Genomic DNA, 14709 nt, shown 5'->3' with positions numbered 1-14709 from the left:
ATGGTATTCAGTGTTGTTTCTAATGAACAAGATGGTAAATTGCTGCTGGAAAACTTCATGTGCCTATTTAGAGCTGGATCGTATATGCCTGCATCAAAGACTGAAATATAACTTACTTACAATATGATGCTTCTAGCACTCAAGCCCAATGGACAGCTTTCTTGCTAGCATATGTCCCCTAAGTCAAAGAACACATCCTTCATATTTTGCATCAAAAGAAAGGTCATAAGCCATTCTTGCTACTAGTAGATCATTTGTGATACTACTTCTATGCAACTAACTAGTTCCTCTTCTATGCTACTGTTATCTATTGCTATTCTTTTGGGAAAGCTAATGGAAGCTGTTTAATTTTTATTATTAGCAATACCTGTAATTAATAATGGTCCTCATCAATTCCTGCTTAACTAGTCACTGTGAGTTTATCAAATGTTGAAGCAGAAATACTCCTAAGAAGTGGGATGTTTTTGTCTTGTTCCAAAGTAAATGCTTTGATATTCATTTATAGTTTTATAGATTCAGGCTCCAAACTCTGCTGAGGTTGAGTATCATTCCTCCTGGGCTGATAAAATAGTCAGTTTATTAGTTTATTACTGCATTTAATTAAATTAACTAAAAATTTTCTTCAAAATGTTGCATTTTATGCAAAGGATAAAAAGTCAATCATTCATGAAATAGACAATAAAATCTGTAAACAAACATGGTTATATCCTTATATGCAAGAACACAACACAACACTTACAATAAAATAAAATAACTCACAAATACATTCTGCTTTTCTATTATGTAATGAAAATAGAACTTACCACCATTTCATATTGGGATGATGCTGAAAATTTTATTTTCTTACAGGTACTGTCAGAATGATTAATAACAAATGTCCAATTAGATGACTCATCACCAGCTCGATGAACCCTGAAAATAAAATGTATGTATATCATATAGTAATATCACTTATGATTTCTAGCTTTGGCATATGGTTACATTTTTAGAGGAGGAGTGTAATTGATTTAATGCACCGTAATAATGATTTATTTCATAAGTGCACAAGTTATTTAGTTCAGCACTCCAGTGCTCTAGTATATTTAATCTTAGCTAAAAAGCCAAAGGATTACTTAAATGGTACAAAACTAGAAAGATGGAGTAGAGTGTCATACTTTGAAATGATTACTCCAGAGGAGTAAAAGAATGGACTCAGCTACAACAAGTTGAACTCAGAATGTAAAAAAAAAAATAAAATACAACTGAATACAAGAAATTATTTACTCCAGCACTGTATAATTTTTATACCTACTATCCTAATAATAATAACACCAAGTTCCAAATAGATAAGAGTAGGATGAGTGGCATAAAAAAAACAAGTCTCACATATTGTGAGTGAGCATAGGAAATTGGCTCAAAAGGAATATAAAAGAAGGCATGATAACATAGCTAACAATGCTTATTAGAGATTGTGTGAGATGTATGGTCTTGAAGAGACATTGAAATGGTATGAGCATAAGCCACATAGTGTCACCAAGAATAATGAATGGGTTCTTGTGAGATTTTACAACCTAGTGTGATTCAGTGATTGATGCTTGAAGACCAGACATTGTTGTAGTTGATAAAATGATGAAGGAAACTAAGGTCATAGATATTGCCATACCCGAGGATGTGTGAGTGGATGATACAGGATTGGTAAAGACTGAGAATTGCAAGTCACAACAATGTAGCAATGAAGAAAGTAACTGTTAAACTAGTAGTTGTAGGGGCACTGAGAGCATTAACAATCAGGAATGAGAAATTTGGTGAAGAAAATGGGATTGATATAAGGGTAGAATATGCTCAGAAAACTGCTTTATTAGGGACTGTGAGGATTTTGAGACTGGTACTTGAATGTTAAGTATCGTGAAAGAAGATCTCGTGAAACTTTTGACAACAGATTATTGTCTGCTCTCTCAGAATTAGCCAGAGCAAATGAAATCGAGAGTTCTGAGAAGTGAAATAACAATAATAATGATGGTGATGCTGCTGCTGCTGCTGATGTGTTGTCCTTCATTTCCCAATGTGGTTTGTAAAAGAACATGCATATTGAGGGATCAGTAAGCAACTTAAGTCTCAACTACTACCGTAACAACCACATTAAACCTATTTATCTACATACATACATACATACATACATACATACATACATACATACATACATACATACATACACACACACACACACACACACACACACACCTTTCATAGAAACTTTAGTTCTTGGATCTGAAACTGACTTCCAGGTGGGGAATTAAATTAATGTATGGAATAGAATCCTCTAGTTAAGAATCTCTTAGCTAAATGATAGAGACAGTCAGGAATGTGGGGTATATGTTAATATTTAGCCTACATCTGCTGTGGTTGACCTTACCTTTCATCCTTTCCTGATTGATAAAATAAGTATCAGTTGAACATTGGGGTTGACTTACCCACTCCTTCACAATTGCTGATTTTGTGCCAACATTTGAAATCAATATTTAGGCTACTTGACTAAGATGAAGAGGTTGTTATCCTAATTTTCAATGAAGAATATTTTCCATTTAATCAGAAGTCCATTCATTACCAAATAACTTTACAAAGGAGTCTCAAGATGTGAAATTTTATGATGTACAGATTCAGCAGAGATTACTAGATTGTTAGCAGATATGGGTAGGATAGAGAAGGAAAGCTTTTCATTGTTGAGGAACATTTTACCTATTCACCAAAATGATAATAACAATAATTGTTCTGATGCAATATCAGGCAGTGGCCCTCATGGCTTCTGATCTTAACTGATTGGAAGTGTTATCATGTACATATTTTGTTTTGGTGGGCTACAGCAATATTCTGTTCAATACCACAGATTTGCTTGTCAGCTGCTTGACTGAACCAGTTGAGCATGTCCCTTGGTGGCTGATAATATGTGCATCTCTGATCATGAGTAGAAATAGTGGGGGAGCATCATAGCAATGTGTTGAGAGGAATTGTTTGGGGTTTGAATTATTCACCTCTGGAAACATAGGTGTTTCATTCAACATCCTTAAACAACCCTTATTCAAGGACCTTCTTAGTGGCATGGGCTACTCAAGCTGGAAAAAGTTCTAACTGTGCCCCACCTGCAAGGTCATGCTCTGTTTAGCTTGATATTGATTTACAATGTCATATACATATGGTTGTGATGCATGTGTACCATTATCAGATAGTCAGTCATGATGGGTTTATTAGGCTTCATATATTTGTACTCCACTGTCACTTTGATGCTCTCTCACTCAATAATAATAATAATAATAATAATAATAATAATAATAATAATCCTTTCTACTAAAGACAAAAGGCCTAAAATTTGGCGGGGCAGAGGACTAGTCAATTATATCAACCCCAGTGTTTCACTGGTACTTAATTTATCAACCCTGAAAAGATGAAAGGCAAAGTCAGTCTCAGCGGAATTTGATCTCAGAATGTAGTGATGGGTGAAATACCGCAAAGCATTTTGGCCAGCATGCTAATGATTCTGCCAGCTCGCTGCCTTAATGATAATAATAATAATTACGAACAACTATAAAAGCAAAATAATGAAAATAGGCCCTAACACCAAATGCAGAATGTGCATCCAGCACAATGAGACAGTTGACCACATCCTCTCTAGCTGTCCAGTCCTTGCCAAATCTGAATTTATATATATAGACATGAGTGAGTAAGTAGTTATATCCACTAGACAATATGCCAACAGTACAACAAAAACACTGACAAGAAATGGTATAAACATGCACCAAACAAGGTACAAGACAATCATCCAAGATATACCTGTTCAAACAGACAAAGAAAGAAAAGCTAATTTTCCAGACATAATAATCAAGGATTGGGAAAAAAAAACACCTGCTTACAGGTAAACACTGCAGTCCCTTCTAACCAAAATATTGTCCAAAAGGAAATGGTCAAATTATCAAAAGTATGAAGACTCAAAATTTAAGTATTCAAGATGAGGGGCATGAAGGTGAAAACAATACCAGTGATAATTGGAGCATTGGGCACAAAACGTTGAAGCTATACCTGGATCCTCAACACTACACACTATCCAAAAAAATAGCCCAGCTATGAATAGCCCACATCCTATAAAAGACACTATCAATTCAATAAGACAACCTAAACAATACAATCCACATGCACAAGACACACTCTATATAGCAAATATCCAATGAAATAAATTACCACCAGCAGGCTAGATACCCAATGCATTGCACATACAACGCACAATACAAACACTAATACACCAAAACACTGCACCACACCCCATAAAAAAGAAAATGATGCAATACAGTTTCAGGAAAAGTTTGCACACTCCCAACAACAATAATGAACACACAATACTGCACACACCCCAACAACATGGAGGTGTAGCTGGTGATGCAGTAAAAATTTGCCTGAAACTACCAAATGTTGAATAATGATGATGATGATGATAATAAATACCCTGATGCAGTACCAGGCAGTGGCTCTCATGGCTTCTGATCTTAACTGATTGGAAGTAATATCATGTATATGTTTTGTATTGGCATAAAAGATGGGCTACAGCAAGTATCCTGTTCAATACCACAGATTTGCCTGTCAGTTGTTTGACCTTAATATGTTGAGCATATCCTTTAGTGGCTGATGATATGTGCATCTTTGATAATGAGCAGAAGTAGTTGGGCAGCATCATAGCTATGTGTCGAGAGGAATTCTTTGGGGTTCGAATTATTTACCTCTGAAACATGGGTGTTTTGTTCATCATCCTTAAGATAAATCTTATTCAGGGACCTTTTGAGCAAGGTGGGCTACTCAACCTATAGAAAATTCTAACTGCCCCCCGCCCCGCAAGGTCACGTGCTGTTTATCATAATTTCAAGCACATATGGTTGTGATGCATGTGCCTGTACAGAATAAGGAAAGTATTAGATAATTGAAAAGAACAGATAGAATGGTACCATAGGCTACAGGCAGCAAGCCTGCTATGCATGCATGACTCCAGGAGTTCCAACAAAACTAGAGATAAAAACAAATAATAATCGTAGCTACTCAGGAACAAGTCCTTAGAATAAATCTGATAAAGTCAAAGAGCAAAAAAACTCAGAATTTGCAGGAGAGGAGATGAAAGTATCAATCACCTTTTGTGTGAGTGCAGTATATTAACACAAAAGGAGTTAAGCACAGACATGACTATGTTGGCAAAAGAGTGCAGTGAGATGTTAGCCAAGTGTCATTTCAAAACAACAGAAAAGTGGTGTGAACATGAACCAGAGGATGTGATAGAAATTGAGAATTACAAGATCTTCTGGAATTTTCCCATAAAAACTGACCATACTATTGAAAACAAGGAGACCAGATATGATTATAGAAGACAAAATAAACTGTAATTTTCTTGCTATTCCCTATGATTGCAGAATTGATACTAAAGGAATTTTTAAAAATTGAGAAGTATCAGGAACTAGTCAGAGAGCTGAAGAGACTGGAAGACCAAAACAACAATGATTCCTGTAGTAACAGATGCACTTGGCACAAAACCCAAAATGCTACCAAAAATACTGAAAGAGATGGAATTGAAACTTGTATTGTCAACCTGCAGAAAAGTTTCATCCTATATTCTGCAAGAATTCTAAGAAAGGCTCCTTGAGATTTGAAGAGACCTTTTGTCACCAAACATCAAAATAAAATACCTGCTAACTAAATTGGCATGCACTAGTAGTAGTAGTAGTAGTAGTAGTAGTAGTAGTAGTAGTAGTAGTAGTAGTAGTGGTAGTAGTAGTAGTAGTAGTAGTGTAGTAGTAGTAGTAGTAGTAGTAGTAGTAGTAGTAGTAGTAGTAGTAGTAACAGCAGTAGCAGTAGCAGCAGCAATATTTCAAGAAATATTGGCAAAATATATTATTCAGAGTAGACCAGAAGAGATTTTATCAAGAAATAAATGGAGATTGTACAGATGAAGTGATGATACTAGATAGCAATAAAAGTCAAAAGTTTTCAAGTGACATTTAAAGTAAAGGCAAGAAATACAAGAAGGATGCTGAATTGTTAGAAAAACTGAAACAAAAGTTTACCCACAGTAAGTAGAACTAAGCATTTCAATTAGGGATATAAAGGAAGTCACCATAAAGATGAGCAATTGGAAGCCTCCAGGACCAGATGGAGTTCAAGGCTACTGGATCAAAAAATTTAGTGAATGTCATACATGAATAGATGGAACAGCTCAACACTTTGTTAAATAGCATATGTGTAGAGGTACCAAGGACCAACTTCTAATAGACAAAATAGTACTCAAAGATTACAAGAGGAGGAAAACCAACTTTATTGTCATGGATTGATTACCATGAGGTCAATGATATGGGCCAACATTCTTTGATCATGGAAAGTGTAAGTGTACTGCACAGAATGTCAAGCAATTTCTTCTGACAGCTTTTGGAAGGAGGTCAGGGATTAGAAATCAAAAGTGGTATATTTCAAGGGGATGGACTGTCTGTTCCCACTGATTTTTGTACTGTGTATGATACCACAGACAATGATTTTGAAGAAAGCTAAGGCTGAGTATGAATTCAAAAGTTAACCACTTGTCATTCATGGATGACCACAAATCAGTTCTCTTATTGACAGGGTGTATATGTTTAGTGCTGAATGGAGTTTAGATTGAAAAAATGTGGTATGTTAGTCTTGAATTGAAGCAAAATTAAACACATGGATGGGTTGGTGATGCTGTCAGAGAAGGATATGAAGCAAATAGAAGAGACAGGTTAAAAGTACTTGGTAATATTGGAAATGGACAAATTAATGGGTGAGAAAATGACAGAAAAAATTAAGATGGAATACTTTCACAGACTGAAATAACTTCAAGTCGAAACTGAATGGATGGATTAAGATTGAGGCTATCAACACAAGGATGGTCTCACTCCTTAGATATGGAGCAAGGGCAATTATGTGGATAGTAGAAGAGCTAAAATATGGGGTAATTTATCCAAAGAGTGACACAGAAAGACTTTATGTACCAAGTCTGATTGTGTGGAAATGTAGCATTAGAGCAGAAGAAAATAATATGGTATGGTACATAAAACATGCCACAGAACTGCTATTGCTGGAAGTAAGAAGGTCAGGTTTGTGCAAAATTGAAGATTACAAAGATAAAACAGTACAAGCATTTGAAAATGGATGAAACTGAAAACAGGTGGACAGAGATAAGAATGCAAGCACAATTCCATAGAGATATTGAAGACAGGACAGACAAAGAAAAAAGATGGTTATGGATGACTAAAAGTGACTTAAAACCAGAAATGTAGGCCTCAATCTGTGTTGCTCAAGAGCAAACATTAAGAGCTAATTACATCAAACACAGAATGGACAACACAGTAAAAAGTGACAAGTGCATGACAACATAGCAAAAATAGTCCATTGGGCACTTTGCAACAACTATGGACATGACAGAGTGGTATAAACATAAAACCCAGAGGCATTATCGAAAATCATAATGCAAAGATCCTGTGTGACTGTGATTCAGTGTGACCATGGGATAGAATAGAAAACCAAATATAACAATAATTGAGAAAGAAAGCAAACAGTGCTGGATCATAGATAGCATGACCAGCTGGTTACAAGGTATGTGATAAAGAAGAAATTTGAAAGATGTGACAGGTTAGCTTGTCGTTACTGAAGAAGGTGATAATAATACCAATAATTGTCAGAGCTTAGGAACAGTAAGTAAAGAGCTTGAGGAGTACATTGAACAAATACAGATTGCAATAAAGATAGAGCACAAGTAGAAAACAGCAATGCTTAAAATAACTTGAATACTCTGGAGGGTACATGAAAAATAAGGGGTGTCATCTCAGTTCACTAGTAGTGAACAGCTAACATCATAATACATCTCCTGCATTAGAAACCAAGCAAAGAAAACAACAACAACAATCCAGGGACATTTAACATGCAAGAAAGCTAAAATGGCAAAATGTTGCACCATAACTGAGTAACAGAGATGAGTAAAAATGATAATCTAAATAAAGGGCTGGGTGTTCCTCATGTTTCACAAATAAAACCAAAAAGCTGTAAGTGGACATGAGAAGAATGTTTCTATGCTTACTTTACAGCAGTACTCTACTCACAGAACAAAAATACAAGCATGGCTGCAGTTAAATGACTGAAATGTGTAAAAGAGTAAAAGAATATAAAGTTTGGAAGAAAAATAACCCAGATTTAGATATATTGCTGAACCCCAACAAACTAACAATCTGAAAATGAAAAAGTATAAGAAATTGAAGTAGAACATTAAAAAGAAAGAATACAATATGAAAGCACAAATAATGCTCCCAGAAAACCTAACAACAATATAAGTACCAATTTGTATTTATGGACCCTTTTGATTCCCATTTTACTTAGGTGCCCGCCCCCCACAACAATCATTCATCATCATCATCATCGTTTAACATCCTCTTTCCATGCTGGCATGGGTTGGACGGTTTGACTGGAGGCTAGCAAGCCAGATGGCAGCACCAGGCTTCAATCTGATCTGGCAGAGATGCCCTTCCTAACGCTAACCACTCTGAGAGTGTAGTGGGTGCTTTTATGAGCCACTGGAATGAGGGCCAGTCAGGCAGTACTGGCAACAGCCACAAAGTCCTATTGTATTTTTATAATTAAATATTATTATTACTAAAATATTTTGCGTATTGTAGGCATATAACCAATTTATTGTACATAAACTTCAACAACTAACTAAATTCTCTGGAAAATGAATGTTCACTAGTAAAATGAGTCATAAATATATCAATGCAAGGACATATTTATTAAAAGAAGATAGCACTATGGTGCTACTTTATTTAATGCAAGCTTTGCTGTTGATGCTGCTCTACTAGTTTATCAATATTCAGCTCCAATGTTGACAATGATAATTGAAGATCACCTCTTTCTACAATGTCAAGTTGATTACAAGCTTTTGAAAGTAAGTTTAGTGACATGGCTGAAATCAGCTTCAACAAGGTAAGTTGAAGGAAAAGCACTAACATACAACTGTGCTTTGTAGCAGTGTCATTAGTTTTTCATGCATTATGTTTCCCATTTTTAAATCTTGCCTGAAATATTTCATCACTCTGCAATTCAATGAGATTTTCCTGCAAACATCAACAATATTAACTTCAAGAAGTGTCACCCAATACAGTATATTTAACTTCAGTAGGTTGCTAAACCAAGCTTGTGTATCATCATGCGAGTTATTCAAATATTCAGTATACAATACAAGGTCATCATCATGTAGATTACAATAATGCACAACATACAATATTCCTTTTGTAGAGCTATACTTTCCCTAGAAAAGCAGTAATAACACCTTTGGATATGAGATTGTCATTAGCCAGAAAGGAGACAATAGTGTCTCAAAGTGCAACAAAACAATGCAGACAATTATCTTTTGATAACCATTTCATCCCTGTGTGAATTACAAAGCAATCAAACTCTTCTTCATTTTGATTACAGAATTCATGAAAGATGCAGTCTTGTAAAGAATTTGATTCAATATAGTTAACAACTTTTATTACATTAAGAACATCATGCAAACCTCCACTTAATTGTTTTTTAAATATGCAATAAAATCCCAGTATCTGCTAAGATGGAAGGGAGCCTGAATAAACATTTAAATGCCATCCTTGGAAGATCACGTGAGAAACAAGTCAATGTCAACAAAGAAAAACGTGTTCAAAAGACTACAAGCATTACATTTGTAGGCTGTGTGATATTGGCAGAAGGAATTAAACCTGCAAATGAACTCACTCACAGAATCATGGCATTAAATCAGCCAAAAATCACTGAGGAACTGCAATCCTATCAGCAACGCTATTGTCAAGTTTTGTAATCTGCTTAGCACAAGTAAAAGAACAAGGATCAAATACTTGTAAGCTGTGAATTTCTATCTCGCTGTAGCGGAAGCATAACCAAAAGAAGAATGTATGAAAAGGGGTAACAATATCAACTATAATCCTGTAGAGATGGAATCAATTAATTGCAACATATAGAAAACTCATAAAACTCATGCATGCTATGTGACTGGCAGTTTTAAATTATTTAAACAAATGTACAGTATTTGTTATATATTCCTTAGAAGTTCAATACATGACAAATTTTAAGCTTAGCTAGCTTCATGCTATTTTTTGACAGTACATTCATACATGAGACACATTGGTTTCACTTTGTTCTGTGGCAATGGAATAAAGACGTAAGAAAGATATTCAAAGGAATATTGTCAGCATTTCTTCTTAATCAGAGGAGCCAAGGGCAAGAAAAGCTCTTACATGGCAAATACTGGAACAAATTGAACAAAAGAAAAATAAACAAAGCAACATAGAATGAGAAGCACAAGACTCAAAGCTGAGGCAGAAGGGTCCTTAGCTGTGGCACAAGATCAAAGCCTCCCCACTAGAAACCACCAGAAACATATAATGAAGCTGAATACAATAAGTAACTGCAGAATATGCAGTGATATAGAAGAAACCATAAATCATATTATCTCTGGATATTCAATCTTGGCTGAGGAGAAATGTATTCACAGATACGACAGCAGAAGCTTTCATACACTGGAAATTGTATTAGCACTATAGAATGCCAACTGCAAAAAGATGTATAGACAGACCCAAGAAAAGGTCTCAGAAAATGATAAAGTAGCTATAATCTGGTATATGCCAATACACACAAAAATAGGGAGATCAAAGTTAATTGAAAAAATATTATTGTCAAAGACTGCTAAGAAAAAAAAAATGCCCTCTAATCAACATCTCAATCCCAACAGATGACAATGGAGAAACTTTCAAAATACAAAGTTCTGGAAACAGTGATAAACCAAATGTGGAACCTGAAAACAGAAACAATCCCTATAATAATAGGTGCTTTAGGTATGGTCAAAAAACATACAGCCAAATACATAACCAAAACACCAGGACTAACAAATATATATAACATACAGAAAATAGCACTGTTAGGCACTGCATACATTTTACACAAAGTACTTTCAATACAGTAAAAATAACAACAAAACACGCTCTCATGGCTTCTGATCATAACTGATAAGACTAACTAATAAGCATGTGTTTTGTTTTGGTGTAAAAGATGGGCTGCAGCAAATATTCTGCTCAGTACCATAAATTTGCTTGTCAGTTGCTTGACTTTAACCAGTTGAGCATGTCACTTAGTGGTTAATATGTGCATCCATAACCACAAGCAAGAGTAGTGAGGGAGCATCACAGCCATGTGTTGAGAAGGATTCTTTGGGGTTTTCATTATTCACCCTTGGAGATATAGGTGTTTCATTCATTCCTTTCACTCCTTAAACAACATTTATTCAGGAAACTTTTAAGCAGGATGGGCTACACAATCGGAAAAAAATTCTAACTGTCCCCCACCTTCAAGGTCATGCACTGTTTATTTTGATATGAGGTCACCATGTCACACACATATGGTTGTGATGCATGCACCTAGTGTACCCTTATCAGATGGGTAACCATGATGGGTATATTGGGCTTCGTATATTTGTATTCCAGTGTAGTTTGATGGCACATGCTACTCTCTCACTCAATAATAATAATAATAATAATAACAATTGCCTAAAAAGGAACGTGGAAGAGGTTTAATATCAGTAGAAGACTGCACGGAATTAGCTAGAGTAGATATAGCTTCCTTTGTAGGTAACAGTGAAGAAAGTTTATCAAGAGCTGCTAGAGTCAAAGTAGGATATAGAGAAACCAAAAAGCCAAATGAAGCTAAAATCCAGAAAAAGAAGAAAGATTATCTGACTGGCAAGAGAAGGCTCTGCATGGTAGATTCCCAAAGGTAATTGCAGGAAATAGTAGTAGTGAGACATGGTTATGGTTGCTGAAAGGGAGGCTGAAAAGAGAGACAGAACGTTTGTAGTAGCAGCACAAGATCAAGCATTGAGATAATTGGAGAAAAGCTAAGATAGACAAAAACCAAGTAGATTCCCAATGTAGGTTATGTAAATCAAAAGAGGACAGTGAATGTAGCATGATTGCACAGAAAAAATACAAGGAAAGACATGACAACCTAGGAAGACTAATCCACTGGGGGTTATGCAGAAAGCTAAGATTCAACCATGTTGATAAATTTTATGAACATGAACCTACTAAAGTACTAGCAAGTAATAAATATAAGACAGAGTAATAGAAGCTAGAATTAGTAGTAGTAGTAGTAGTAGTAGACAAAGAGAATAGAAACTACCAGATAATTGACTTTACAGTCCCAAATGATGAGAAAGGCAATATAAGAGATAAGAAGAAAATACTTGTACCAGGACCTAGTCATTGAGTTACAGAGACTATGGGAAGAGCAGATAAAATGTATTCCTGTAATAACTGCAGAGATACATTAGGTATGCATTGGGAACTGTCCCTAAAGATTTGAATGGATAGAGAAAATAGGTATAAAACCTAGTTTAGTACAGCTCCAGAAAACAGTGTTATTTAGGGACAGTTAGGATACTTAGGAGAGTTCTTGGCATCTGAGTTTACTTGTAGCCCGATGCAAGGAAATTTTCTTTTCCAACAGTGTAATCTGTTGTGCATATATGAAATAATAATAATATTAATAAAATTGTCAGAGTGACTGAAGGCTAAACACACTGAACTGGGGGATGGCAATGACCTCCCTAAGATTCACAACTCAAAACAAAATGATAAATTAATAAGTAAAGTAAATTAAGTCATAAGATCCATCTTGAATGAAAATGAAGCAGATCTCACTTTGCTAAATAATCTACTTTATGCTGCAGATTCAATAACCACTGCACTATGAAGTATTCAAGTAAAATGAAAGACTCAACATATAAACAGGAAACCAGCATTGCAAGAAAGAATTAAAAATAAAATTCAGAACTGATATTGAAAAATTTATGAACATCAAAAGTGGAAAGAAAATGTTAAGATAGCAAAAGCAAGAAACTGAAAAGAAAATATGACATAAAAAGAATAAGCAAAAGTGATGAAGAAATTGAAAAATATCAAGTATTTAAGCCAAAGCAGCAGAAATGAGAAGGCTAAAAGAAAGATCGAACTTTTTTCAAAGATAATAAAGTGAAACAATCCTAAAAGTTTTTATAGGAAAATTTGAAAACCTAATATAACTATCAAAACCACATCTACTGAGGGGGAAGTGCAAAACTTTTGGACATTGATCTGGTCATACCCTAAAGAATACAATCATGAAACTCCCTGAATTCATCAACAAGTCAGAGGCTTTGAACACATTAAACAGCAAATATGGGAAGATATATCTGTTGAAGAGCTCAAGACTGCACTGAGAAAATCCAGTAAACAGAAATCAGTTGGGAAAGATAAGATCCTTACCTTCTGGTTGAATGCTTTCTCATGGGTGACTGACCCACCTCTACAATAGCATTATGCATGACCCCATGAAGGAGGTTTAGAGATTTCGATAAAATTCCTTTTCATCATTATCATAGTTATAAGGATATATTAGGGTTTTTGTAATACTATTTGCATTGGTTGAATTAAGTTTATTATTTCGAAAGATGTTGGGGGATGCAGAAAATTTTATTCCTGCGAATCCTTTGGTTACTCCTATTCATATGGAGTAACTTACATTCTCAAAGTGACAAAACTAGTAACTCCCCCCCCCCCAAAAAAAACTACCAACCAGTTACATGTCTTACAACCATGTATTAAATACTAACATAGGCACAAGTTGTTTGGCAAGAAGTTTGCTTCTCATATACATGGGCACCAGGTTCAGTCCCACCGTGTGGCAATCTGGACAAGTGTCCTCTACTATAGCCTTGGGCTGATCAAAGCCTTGAATGGATTTGGCAGACAGAAACTGAGATAAGCTCATTGTAAACATGTGTGTGTGTTTTTGCATGCAAGTTTGTCCCCCCACCACCACTTAACAACCGATGTTGGTATGTTTACACACCCATGACTTAGCAGTTCAGCAAAAGAGACCAACAGAGTAAATACCAGGCTTTACAAAAAATTGATAAGTAAAATTCTTCAAGGCAGTGTCCCAGCATGGTTACAGTCTAATGACTGAAACAAAAAAAAAATCCATTTAAGTACCTTCCTGGTGGATAACAAGACATTCTCTAACAAACAAAAAAGTTGTAAATATAGCTTGTATGGTTGTAAAGACCAACTTTTAATCAATAATATGGTTCTTCACAAATGATACAAAAATCTTTCTAATTGCATGTCTTGGTTATAAAAAATAACATTTGACAGCCTTCCTCATGGCTGGATTGAGAAATGCTTGAAAACATATAAAATCTCTCCAGTTATTGGTAATTTTTTGTTGAACAGTATGGAGCAATGGAAAAAAACAACTCTTATAACAAATTCAGAGACATGTACTAACTAACTACTATGAACACTGGTGACATTGACATAAACTGTGGCATTTTTCAAGGTAATTCTCTATCAATACTACTCTTTTGCATGGCTCCCCTAAGTAAGTTGTTGAATGATGCAAAACATGAGTACAGAGTATATGATAGACAAAGCAACAACCCCCTTTACATAGACGATCTATAGTTTTTCATGAAACATGATCAACAACTGGAATAAATTTTAACTGTGGTAAAACAATTCAGTGATGATAATAGAATAGAGTTTGGCCTTGATAAATGTACTAAAGATATATTCTTCAGGAGAAAACTGTAGAAAACAAACAACATACAGAAAGACC

At 35.2% G+C, this 14709-nt stretch overlaps 1 protein-coding gene across 6 annotated transcripts in view; it reads right to left on the bottom strand.

Moving 5' to 3' along the window:
- The window catches only part of LOC115232387, a 197515-nt gene that overhangs the window by 171403 nt on the left and 11403 nt on the right, over window positions 1-14709 (bottom strand). For all 6 annotated transcript variants that reach the window (XM_036500246.1, XM_029802245.2, XM_036500258.1 and 3 more), the window contains exon 2: window positions 804-912. In XM_036500246.1, coding sequence (XP_036356139.1) covers window positions 804-912 — 109 coding nt within the window. The remainder of the gene's footprint in view (window positions 1-803; window positions 913-14709) is intronic.

The sequence above is a fragment of the Octopus sinensis genome, linkage group LG2 (genome assembly GCF_006345805.1).
Source record: "Octopus sinensis linkage group LG2, ASM634580v1, whole genome shotgun sequence".
NCBI classification, from domain to species: domain Eukaryota; kingdom Metazoa; phylum Mollusca; class Cephalopoda; order Octopoda; family Octopodidae; genus Octopus; species Octopus sinensis.
This window is presented reverse-complemented; position numbering and strand designations above follow the sequence as displayed.